Here is a 12803-nt window from a genome sequence, read left to right as displayed (position 1 = left end):
TTTATTTTATATTTATCATTCTTAGTTATTTATTTTAGGGTTAAGTATTTTTTTCGTCCCTATGGTCCGAGGCCGAAATCAAAATCGTTTCCGACTTTTTTTCGTTATTAAAATCATCCTCAACATTACAAAACGTTATAAAATTGTCATTTTCTACTTAAATTTTATTTTTTTTACTAAATTACCCTTAATAAATAATAAAAATAATTAAAAATAATATTAAAAAACTAAAACAAAACCCACCCCACCCCTCACCCCACTCCCGTAACCCCCCATCCCCTTCCTCATGCCCCTTTCTTTAAAACCCCAACCCCAATCCCAACTCCAATTCTTCTTCTCTCTGTTTTCGCTGCCCTACTTATTCGCTTCTTTTTCTGCAGTGAAGCAGGAAGAACAACAACGTTCTGGTTTGATGACGATGAAGTTTGGTGTAGTAACCGCCATCAACAACGGTTCTTCTTCTTCATCTTCTTCATCTTCTTCTCCTTCTTCTCCTTTTCCATCACCATGCGTACATGGATCCACAATCTTCTTCTATTTTGAATTTGAATAACCCATTAATTCATGTTTTTGGGAACAACAACAACAATAACAGTAATTCGTTGTTTCTCTAACAGCCACAGAATCTCAGAGATTTCGATAACCATGGCAGTTATGGTGGTGGTGGTGGTTAATAGTAGTGGTGGGAGTTTTGGAACTTCGAACGAAGTTTCAAGAAGCTGTTCGTCGTTCTTTCTTTTTTTTTTTAAATTTTTGAAGATATCATTTATTTTTTTAAATTTTTTTAATTTCTGTTGTTTTGCTGTTTTTGGATCTGAAAATTGAAATTATAGTTGATGATTATTGAATTATTGTTTAATCTAAATTTTTTGTTGATTTATTTTGTGAATGTTGATGTTAATTTATTTTGAGGCTATTGTTGTTGCTAAAAAAAAAAGAAGTGTTGTGAGTAATGAATGACTATGATAACAGTGGTGATGGTGGTAAGGAAAGAAAGAGGGAGGAGGTGCGAAGAGATGATGATGATGTGAAACTAATGGTGAGACTCTGGAGATTTTATTGAAAATGGATGGCAGTTACGGGAGTGGGGTGAGGGGGTGGGCTGGGTTTTATTTTAGTTTTTTAATATTATTTTTATTATTTATTAAGAATAATTTGGTAAAAAAAAATAAAATTAAAAAAGAAAAGAACAATTTTATAACATTTTGTAATGTTAATGATGATTTTAATCAATGTTCTAAAAACCGGACCGGACCGGCCGGTTCAACCCGATTAACCGGAAACCGGTCACTTAGCCGGTCCGGTCCATGCACAAAACTGCGCTGCAAAAAACCGGCAAAAAAATCGGCTAAACCGGTGGTTAACCGGTGAACCGGGCGAACCGGGCCGGTTTTTATAGGTGCCGATTTTTTCCCCTACAAAACAAACGGCGTCGTTTCTTTTTAAAAAAAAAAAAAAGAAAAAGGAGACGAAGAACGCGTGACTTGCTGAGGCTGCCACTCTCAAAATTGAAAACCCAAAGCCAAAATCCCTAATCTCTATTCTCCTTCTCCAAAATCTTCGAAGAAGTGAAGGCTGAAGAGTGAAGAACTGAAGATTGAAGAACCCTCCACCGCCACTCCCAACCATCAGCTCCACTCCCAATCTATTCTCCACTCTCCAACATTGAAGCAGCTTCTGCATACAACGGATCAGAGGAGGAAGTGAAGAACACCCGACGTTCGGCCACCTTCGGGCACCGTCGCCGACGTCCGCGCACCGTCGCGCACCGTCGCCCACGCTCGCGCACCTGGATTTCTGGGTTTCTCCGTTTCTGGCTTCTGGGTTTCTCCGCTTCTGGGTTTCTGGATTTCTGGGTTTAGGGCTTCTGGGTTTGTGGCTTCTGTTCGTGGCTTCGTGCTGTGTTATTTTCCGGCTTTTCTTCGTTCTTCTCTTGAGGTAAGATCGGGTTTCTGGCGTCTGTTAAGTGTATACTGTTTTAATTTTTTTTCTGGCTTCTGTTCTTTTATTTATTTTTATATGATTAATCAAATGTGGAATGAATTTGTTGTATACTTGTATGTTGGATTTGAGAATAAAATTGATGCATGTTGAAATTGAAAATTATGTTCTGCTCTGTTCTTCAATTTTTATTTTTTTTGAATCTTTTCAAGTATGCTCTGTTTAGTTTTTTTATTTTGTCGATTCTGCTCTATTTTGTCGATTCTGCTCTATTGGTCTGGATTCTGGGTTGCTGGCATTCTGAATTTAGATGGAATAGTCACAAAATGATCAACAACAACAACATTCTGTTTTTGGCTTTCTATTATGATGTGTTTATTGGTGACTTGGGATTGAATGATGATCATTGCAAGCAAATTGAGGGTGGGGCGTTGAAGGCAGCTGGGGAATTTCTCATCCTTCTTTTCTCTGTGTGTTTATGTGTGCTTATTTATAGAGTTGTTTCTTGTTACTCTGTGTGTTTGTAATCAATAGCCAATAGTTGTTAAATTGTTATCTATTAGCTTCAATTTTTGTAATAATGTACTGAATGGTATCTCAAAATTTCTGTGGCTTTGAGAATATTTGTACTTTTTGCTGCTTCATGAATCTGTTTAGAAATAGGGTTTTGTTGCTTCTGTTTGCTTCAGTGACGAGTACAGGGGTAATTCATGATTCATCCATTGTTTGCTTCTATTTTTTGCCATTTTGTTCTTATTGCTTCTTGCCTTTGGTGTTTGATTTGGATCTGCCTATCTGATGCTTTTCGATTTGAAATTATGCAGCTCATTCAAAATTTTTCAGATTCTGCCGCAACAGATTTTTTATTTTTTATTTTTTTTGCATTAACTTTCAAAATAATTTGGTTTTGTTCAAGAGTTTACAATTTTTATGGTTGGGGGATATTTTTCTTTGATTCATCATTCATGTGCTTTTGCCTTTCAAGTTTTCCTAGCTGGCTGGCTTTGTGGTATAATAGAATTTGTGGCTATGTGGCTTACTTTTATTAAATTTTATTAAGTTATAAATTATTGAATTTTATTAAGTTTATTAAATTTTATTTAATATTTAATTAAACCGGTTGAACCCCGGTTGAACCCCGGTCGAACCAATGAACCATTAAACCAGTGACCTTACCGGTTTATTGACCGGTCCGGTTCTCGCAACCTTGATTTTAATAACGAAAAAAGGTCGAGACAATTTTAATTTTCACATCGAACCTTAGAAACGAAAAAAAAATACTTAACCCTTTATTTTACAACCGATAGAATTTTACTTTTTTTTTTTCTCTTAATGGTGGACGCTAGTCGGCCTCTCACCCAATCTCACCTTGCTAATATTCGTGGATATGAGTCACTATGGCAGTTTTTTTGTGGCTCAAATTTAATGCCTAATCGGCTTCTTTTGCTGGTCGACCTAGTAAGTGGCGGCCAAGGCCGTGCCGTGTGCCACTCTTCCACTCACTTTTGTCATTTATTTTCTATTTTTATATGAATATTTAAAGGATAAAAATGACCCTTTATATTTTTATCACATCAAATAGTTTTAATTTTAACAAACTTTTATAAAAAATAAAAGGTTCTGAGTTTAGATACTTATATGTCAATTCAAGTTATATTTTTTTATCCATTCTAAATAAAAGAAATTAATTTTAAAATCAAATTAATTTTAATTCTATTGTGTTTCAGATACCAAGTGTTTTTTTAAATATGATTCTATATAGTATGATTTGATGAACATATAAGTGAAAATTAATCTTATTTTTTTGAAAAAAAGACAAATTATTCTTACAAGAGTTTTGTCTTAATAAGATATTTAATCATTTGGCAATTTTATTTGTGTACAATGATTGAATAGAGTTGACATAGGTGATAAAAGTTTAGAATCAATTTTATTAATAGGTGAAAGAAGTTTAGAATAAATTCTAAACAGTGATTTGACACTATTTATTATTGAATTTCATTTAATAGATTATTTATATTAAACAAATTTAAATTCTTACATATAAAGAATATAATACCATAGTTGTAAGAACCGGATCGGACCGGCCAGTTCGACCGGAAAACCGGTGAACCGGACCTATAACCGGTCCGGTTGAGTGATGTAACCGGATAAGGAAGAGAATCGTTTTGAACCGGGTTGAACCGGCCGGTTTTGATAAAAACCGGAAAACCGGCGGTTTCTGGTTAACCGACCGGTTCGGAAATGTTTTTTTTTTTAATTCCTTTTCCAAAACGACGTCGTTTTGGTTTATTTTTTTTTAAAAAAAAAAGAAAAGCCCTACGGGTACCCCAGCCCCAAACCCCACCGGCCCACCCCCAGTTTCCACTTTCCACATTTCTGATTTCCCCCCAACCCTAACGGCGCCTAACCCTCTCCGCCTCACCTCACTCTTTTACAGTGTCACCCAGCCGCCAGCCGCCAGCCGCCTGCTGCCCGCCGTCATCCTCTTCGTCTCACCGCCGGCCTGAACTCTGAAGGAACTAAGGAAGTAGGAATAGCCGAACAGAACAGAGCCGCGGCTGTCCATCATCGCCGTCGCCGTCGCCCTTGCTGCGCCGTCAAACTCGCCCTTGCTGCGCCGCCGAACTCGCCGTTGCCTCGCTCTTCTGCTCTGTCAAACAGGTTAGCTCCAGTTCTCCTCTGTAGTCTGCTCTGTTCTGCACTTCTTGTTGTTACAGTGTTATGAATATGCTTGTTGAAATTTCTGGGATGAATATGCTTGTTGAAAGCTTGAATCTATGAAATATGAATTATGTTGTTTTGTTGATTTGTTCTGTGTTTTACATGCTTGTTAAAAACTTGAAAATTTGTTGTTTTATTGATTTGTTCTTGAAATATGAAATATGAATTATATGCTTGAATCTATGAAATATGAATATCCTTGTCTTGCTGAATAGGAAATTTAACTATTTAAGATTGCTTGTTGACTAATGCTTGTCTAGGTCTCTAGGATGAATATGCTTGTGCTGTGAAATACTTGTATGCATCTTCTGCTTTCAGTTGCACCAAACACACACTCACAACAATACAGAACAAATGCACCAACCCATTCTAGATCATTTATCTCAAGTATGATTACATCAAACTGAGAAGTTTCTTCATATTTAAACACAACTAAATGTCCTTCATTAAGAGAGTAGTTTTTGGTAAATTCCTTCCATCCTTTTACAAACCAAACTTCATCACTATTCTTTTTTGTCCAATACACTTTCCATAGAGTGCCATCTGGAGGCTTAAGAAACACTGGATTTGAAAGAGCGCTTCCATGTCTCCTTGAAAACTTATTGGGTATTTTCTGTGTGAAAACCTGTTAGTTAGTGTGCCAAAAGTTCTAACACCTTAACCAGAAATAAAAAAACAAACAAAGAAAATAGCCTAAACTATAATTTTCATCTATGTATAAAAATAAATAAATTCCTGCTTTTAGTTTTTTATTTTTGTTCTGAAGATGGCTATTACATCTGGAATGCTCTCGCCTGTTGATGATGATAATAATAATGAATAGATGAATAAATTACCTTCTAAATAAAAACTCTCTTTGTTAACTATTATATATGATATGATCATAAAACCAATAGCAAATATGTATAGCTCTAATGCAAATAAAACAAAAATATGCTTACAATCCTTTGAAGATTAGTTTTGAGTATAGCCTTGAAGAAACGGAAATGCAACATAATGTTGAATTTATTAAGTTTATGACTATTTTTAGTATTTTATATTTTTTATTTATGTAAAACCGGTTTTACCGGTTCAACCAACGGTTTATCGGTTGAACCAATAAACCAGTAAACCAGTAACCTGACCGGTTTGATCATCGGCTAACCAAAAAAAAAACAAAATAAAGAACATATTACTCTTTTTAACACATAGGTGCTTTTCTTTAATAATATAATTCTATATAATATGATTTGATTAAAACGAGTGAAAATTAATCTCAAAAGAAAAATTTTAAAAAATCCATTATTATTTCAAGAGTTTGATATAAAATGATTTAATTTGGTGACTTCATTTGTGTGAAATTATTTAATAGAGTTGAAACTGATGAATTTTTAGAATAAATTTGAAAGACATGATTTTGACATTTTTATTATTCTGAATCTTTATTTAATATATTATCCATGCTAAATTAGTTTAAACTTTGAAAAGGAAATACGGTATTTTTTTATTTTAGATAATAATAAAAGTACAATATAAAATTGTTTGCTTTAAAGAATTTTATTTTATTTTTGAAAATTGTCTTTGAAAATATATTATTTTAAAATTTTAAATTTAATTTATACAAATAATTTATTCTTAAAAAAATTAATTTAATAAAATTTAAAAATTTTATTTTTATTCTAGAAGCAACAATAAATATGTATAAGAAAACATATTTAAAATTAATTTTTAAAAATATTAAAAATAATTTTCATTGTATTCTGAGAATGTTTAAGAAATTATTTAATTTTTATGTTATGTAAATATAAAAAAAAGTTTACAACTATGATAATTGTATATAGTCATTAAAAAAATAAATAAGTTTAATTAGATGATAGTAAAAATTTTATACTTTTAATTATTTAAAAGTTTTAACGGCTTACCAATTAAAGAAAATTACTAAAAAGTAGGTTAAACATAATTTTTTAATATATTTATTATGCATTTATTAAACTAGAAAGAAATATCAAAATTGTATTTATCCTATACATTTCCAGCCAGATTTACAAACCTGAAGATCCAAATATTAAAGAATAAGGAAGAGAAACTAGAGACAACAAATCAGCAACAACGATTGTTCGTTAATTACATAGTTCTATTGTTGTAAATGCCGATAACAAATTTTTTATGCCTTATCCATGGACTCCATAATTAAGTAAGAGATAATAAATGATTAAACAATCCTTTAAAAAGATACAAAAAAATAATTTATTTATATTAGTATAATAAAAATAAAATTAATTTTAATTTTAAAATTCAGTTTAAACTAATAATTACACTTGAAATAGATTAATAATTAAATTTATTGATATTAGTATAATAAATTTTGTATGAGATATTAAAAAATATATTACTATATACAGTGACTAACAATTAGCAAATTTTATTTGTATATTATTGTTATCTAAATCTTTCGAATATGCTAAGGTGAAGCGGTTAGGAGGGTCTTAAATTAATCTGTTATTAAAAAGAATAAAATTCTAAAAAAATGTAAAATTTAATAACTAGACTTATATCAATATTTTTTGACAAAATTAAAAATGGTTATAATATAATTAATATTTGACCGCTGAAATAATAATATAATTATTTATAAAATAAAAAAATATACTATTAAAGTAAGAATAGAAGATGGTGTTGCATGGTGATGTATTATTTATCTTCTTTTAATTTTTGATTTATGGCTAATTAGTATAGGATGCTTATGATATGAATTGGTGTCTAATTTTTATTTAATTTATTTTTTATAGTAAAATTTAATTTTAAAAATTTATTTATTTTTTTATTTTTTAAATTAAATATCAATTTTTAATTTTTTTTAACAACTTAGAGACCATTTTTTAAGTACAATAGATTAATAACAATCACCTTTATTTATTTAAAAATGATAGAGTACAATAATCTTTTATTCTACACAATAATAAAAGTACAATATTCAACTATTTGTTTTAAAAATTTTTAATTTATTTTTTAAAATTTGTCTTTGAAAATATGTTATTTTAAAATTTTAAAATTTAATTTATCTAAATAATTTATTCTTACAAAAAATTGTTTGGTAAAATTTAAAAATTTATTTTTATTCTAGAAGCAACAATAAATATATACAAAAAATATATTTAAAATTATTTTTTAAAAATATTAAAAATTGTTTTTATTACCTTTTGAGAGTGTTTAAGAATAGAATTTAACTTTTATGTTCTGTAAATATAAAAAAATTTATAACTATAATCAATTGTATATAATCATGTAAAAAAATGAATAAATTTAATTGAATAATAATAAAAATCTTAAATTTGTATTTATTAAAAAATATGTAAAATTTAAAATTTTAATATATTTTTGGGCAGATTATCAACATGAATAGATGTCATATGGTAAAGGGTCTATTTCTGAAAATTAAATACTATAGAATAAGGAAGAAAAATTAAAGACAGCACCGTCGTTAATTACATAGTTCTGTTATTTGTAAATGCCGGTAAAAAAGAGCACAAAACATAGATTTTTCCAGTGAAGCTTTGTTTTGCTCGCTTTCTATTACGTGCTTATCTCAAGCTTAATCTCATCTTATTATTCATTTCATTCCATGCATAGTTGTTACAGAAATAGAGATAATCTTCATGGGTTGCGTTAATGGGAAGTTAGATTCTCCCATTCAAGAACGCCGCTTAAACAGATTGAAAAAGGAGTACGCTTATGCCAATCCCAAACTAACTTCATCTTCTTCTACATCAACCATGAAACTAAAAAGCTACGATAACCATAGTTCTAACAGAAAAGTGAGCGTTAGTCATCCCAAAGATAATTACAGTAAGTTAAGGACTGGTGGCTATAGATATACAGATAAGAAAAAGGAAAATACAGAGGAAAAGAAAACGGAAAAGGCTGTTGCTGCTAATGACATTGGTAAGTTGATGGAGGAAGAATCTAAGTTGTCCGAAGACAATATGAAAAAGAAATATAAATTTGCAGGGTATGAAGTCGCTGAAGGTTGGCCCAAATGGTTGGCTGATAATATCCCTAAAGAGGTTTTGTCTGCTTTGGTTGCCAAGAGCGCTGACTCCTATGAAAAACTTGACAAAGTAATTTCTCTAATTCTGTAGTTTATGTGTTGTCTAGTATTAGCTTTTATATAATACGTCTATCTTATTTTATTTTTGGCTATAGATTGGACGTGGAACATATAGCAATGTCTACAAAGCCCGTGATAAGGATACTGGAAAGATTGTTGCCCTGAAAAAAGTTCGTTTTGATACATCCGATTCTGAAAGTATAAAATTCATGGCGAGAGAGATTATGATACTGCAAAAATTGGATCATCCCAATGTCATCAAGCTTAGAGGATTGGCAACATCTAGGATGCAATATAGTCTTTATCTCGTCTTTGATTATATGCAATGTGATCTTTCCAGAATTATCTCTCGTCCTGATGAGAGACTCACTGAGCCTCATGTTTGATTTCTTTCTAAATATTGTTTAATTACTTTGTTTAGTATTCTATAATAAATGGGAGTACAATAATAAATGAGAGTACAATTACTTTTTTTTGGTTGTATTTTGGACAGATCAAGTGTTACATGCAACAACTGCTTGCTGGGCTCCAACATTGTCATGAGAGGGGAATTATTCACCGAGATATCAAATCTTCCAACTTGCTAATAGATAGAAGAGGTTCTTTAAAAATAGCAGATTTTGGTCTTGCAAATGTTAAACATCAAGGCCCTCTTACAAACCGAGTGGTGACACTTTGGTATAGGGCTCCTGAACTCCTCTTAGGTTCGACTGATTATGGATATGACATTGATCTATGGAGTGCTGGATGCTTGTTGGCTGAGATGTTTGTTGGAAGACCATTCATGCCCGGAAGGACAGAGGTACAATTATTGAATGGTGGTTTGTATAAAATATAGACATTATTTCGCTGTATAAAATAGTGCAAGATCTCATGATACCATACAAAATGATGATTTACATTATTGTGGAGAATTATAATATTTGCCTATAAAATTTATTTATTTTCTTATAACGTATTTTGAACATAATATTTTCCTGTATAATCTAATCCACCATCATCGAATAATAAAGCATTTTATGTTTGTTATATAGGTTGAGCAGCTTCACCTGATTTTCAAACTATGCGGGTCTCCTCCAGAAGATTATTGGATAAAAATGAAGCTAAGATCAAGCTACTTGCCCTCACAACATTACAAACCTAATTATGAGGACTACTTCCAAGGCTTTCCTTCCTCTTCATTGGATCTCTTGACCACACTTCTTCATCTTGACCCTGCATGTCGTGGCAGTGCTGCCTCTGCTCTTGAAACTGAAGTGAGCTCTTCACTCTTAATTACATTCATCTACAATTGTTTTCTTGTATGTTCAATTTGACCTATTAATGCATATGGTTACTACTTTTCAGTTCTTCAAAACTAGTCCATTAGCCTATGACCCTTCAACCTTACCAGTGATCTACAAAGAAGAGGATGAACGCTCACATAAGAGACGCAAAAGGTATATATATATATATATATATATGAAATGCTTTTACATTTTCAACAAAATGAAACTTGTGATTCATCACGTTTACTTTTATTGGCTTTAATTTCATGGCATAGACGCAAAGGTCACAATAACAAAGGGCAAATATCTTCTAAAACAAGGACAACTGGCAGAAATGTTTCAGAGAAGAACCAAACTGCTGAACAATCTTCAAAGGAACAGAAGATACAAGTTGAAGAAAAAGGAAGTAGCATAAACACATCGTTACAGTTGATAGAGGAAAAAAGCATGAATACATCAACATCAATGTCCCCGATATTTCTTTCTACGGAAAGAAAAACACCAAAAACAGAGGGCCATCCTAATGCTCTTAAGAACATCAAGAATTACACTCTCTTACAGGCCTCTTTCGATATCATGAATAGAAATGAAGGCAACGAACTTGGTCCATTGCGTAGGTCCTTTTCTGCATTGGAATTTCGCCTTGATCATCTTGAGAAGCTTTCAAGTCTCTATGGACCAAACAAGAACTTAGGCCTTGGAATTTAATTTCATTATCATCACTTTCTCTATATTTGCACACTTCGTTTATTTTCTTGTTTATGTAGGGTATATGGTTGTGTTTGAACAATTATTTGTTATGGTGGGGTCATTCTCTTCTTCTATGGAGGAGGTCTTGTGATAAATAAAATGTGTCTTCTTTTGGACATCATTATTATAAGTGATTTAAAAATAAGAGGTCACTCATATAAAGACGCCTAAAACATTTTTTTTAAGATGTTTTATATTGTGTTTTAATTGGTTTCTGTATAATTTATTCGGTGTTCCTCATCACATATTATTAAATTTCTCAAAAAATTTTCTTTTCAAAAACAATAAAAAACATTTAATTTGGACTAAAACAAAAAAGGTAATAGATTAACTATTAGATTTTTTTTAAAAGATATATATATATAACAAGCTCAAGTCTCTTAAAATTTTTATAAATAAAAAAATAATTAATTTATATTCGTACAATATATAAAATAATTACTATATTATTATTATATTATAGATTAAGATTCACTAATTAAATTTTTTTATTTTTAATATAAGTATTAGAAATAAATAAATTTTTTATAACTAAATGTAGTGTAACAAAATATATATAATATTAATTAGTTCTTAAAAAATTCTAAAAAATAGTTTCTTTCATTTTCGTAAAATAACTATTTATTAAAGTAGATAAATTAATTATTTTTTTTCATATACAATTTTTTTAAGACATAAAAGTAATTAATTTGGACATTGGTTAAGATAATTAAAGTCACTATTTCATTAAATTTTTAATTTAAAAAAAATCCTAGTTAATTTTGGTATAGAAATTTCGAATTTGAAAACATTGATAAAAATTATGTTGAATTTTGATTTATTTGATTCTCATTTAAATTAATCACACATAAGTTAAAGTTTTGTTTTGAAGTTATATTCGAACTTTAATCTAATTTTTAAAGTTTCAATTTACTTAGTTTGATTTTTTAACTTAGGTATCCGTGACTCATATTAGGGTTTTAAGTGTTTAGTTGAAAAAAATAAGGTAAAAAAATTTCAATTGTCACATCAAATAATCGCTAGAATGTATAATGTAGCAGTCGTTAGTCCATCTCAGCATGTCGTTAACGATTTTGTGAGACAGTGACAAAATAAGATTAGGAACCAATGTGAGTCATAACTATTAAGTTGGGAGACTAAATTGAGTAAATCGAAATTTTTGAAATTAGATTGAAACATAGTTGTTAGAACCGAACCAATGATCAAACCGGTCAAGCTACTGGTTCACTGGTTTATTGGTTCAACTGATAAATCACTTGTTGAACCGATAAAATCGGTCTCACGTAAATATAAAATATAAAATAGTTAAAAACTTAAAATTAAAATTTGAAATACATATCTTCACTAACATTTTATGAAGAATCAAGTCTCAACTTCTAAAAATAACTGTTATAAAAAAACCATAAAATTTTAATACTACAATAGTATCTTATTTTGACACAATAAAAAAATAATTAATTCACAAAGCCTATCATCTAACTATAATATCAGTAGATTTTAACACTAACATCAAAACAAATAACCTTAATCACAATACTAGCAATAAAATAGATCAAGTAAATTAATAAATTTTTAGTAAAATTTATATTTATATTAATAATGGTATATAATTAAAATATAATTAATTTTAAAAATAGAAAAAATAAAAATTAAATTAAATTAGATATTTATGTATACTATATAATTAGTATTTGTCAAATATAGTACTTAGAAGTGCAATGGCTAAGTAGCAAGTAAAGATTGCTTTTGCTTCAAGGTTCTTAGTTCGAGACCTTGTGGAGACATTTTAAAATTTTTTTCAAGCAGACCAGTTCGGTTAGACCGGTTTGCACCAGTTCTTATCGGTTCACACCGGTTTTATTCCTTAAACGGTTCAAGAAGTAAACCGAACCGGACTAAGGTCCAGTTCTAGTCTGGTTCACTAGTTTTTGGTCGAACCAGTCAATCCAGTTCGGTTTTTACAACTATGGATTGAAATACGAATATAATTTAGAGACCAATGAGTATTATCTCTTTGTTGACAATTAAGTTGT

General features: G+C 30.2%; 1 protein-coding gene across 1 annotated transcript; it reads left to right on the top strand.

The window, feature by feature from the left end:
- Positions 1 to 4288: 4288 nt before the first annotated feature.
- Positions 4289 to 10933, top strand: LOC130969985 (probable serine/threonine-protein kinase At1g54610). The gene is made up of 7 exons (XM_057895913.1): positions 4289 to 4605; positions 8275 to 8762; positions 8848 to 9132; positions 9246 to 9554; positions 9787 to 10008; positions 10100 to 10191; positions 10296 to 10933. Exons 2-7 carry the CDS (start codon positions 8301 to 8303, stop codon positions 10726 to 10728), a joined length of 1803 nt encoding a protein of 600 aa, XP_057751896.1. The 5' UTR covers positions 4289 to 4605; positions 8275 to 8300; the 3' UTR covers positions 10729 to 10933.
- Positions 10934 to 12803: the final 1870 nt, after the last annotated feature.

Source organism: Arachis stenosperma, chromosome 3, assembly GCF_014773155.1.
Source record: "Arachis stenosperma cultivar V10309 chromosome 3, arast.V10309.gnm1.PFL2, whole genome shotgun sequence".
NCBI lineage: Eukaryota > Viridiplantae > Streptophyta > Magnoliopsida > Fabales > Fabaceae > Arachis > Arachis stenosperma.
The sequence above is the reverse complement of the archived record's forward strand: the minus strand, read 5'-3'. Positions and strand labels throughout refer to the sequence as shown.

Coding starts and splice junctions, on each gene's coding strand:
- LOC130969985 (XM_057895913.1), top strand. CDS start 8,301: ATGGGTTGCGTTAATGGGAAGTTAGATTCTCCCATTCAAGAACGCCGC. Junction 8,763..8,847: donor CCTATGAAAAACTTGACAAA/GTAATTTCTCTA, acceptor TTTTGGCTATAG/ATTGGACGTGGAACATATAG. Junction 9,133..9,245: donor AGAGACTCACTGAGCCTCAT/GTTTGATTTCTT, acceptor TATTTTGGACAG/ATCAAGTGTTACATGCAACA.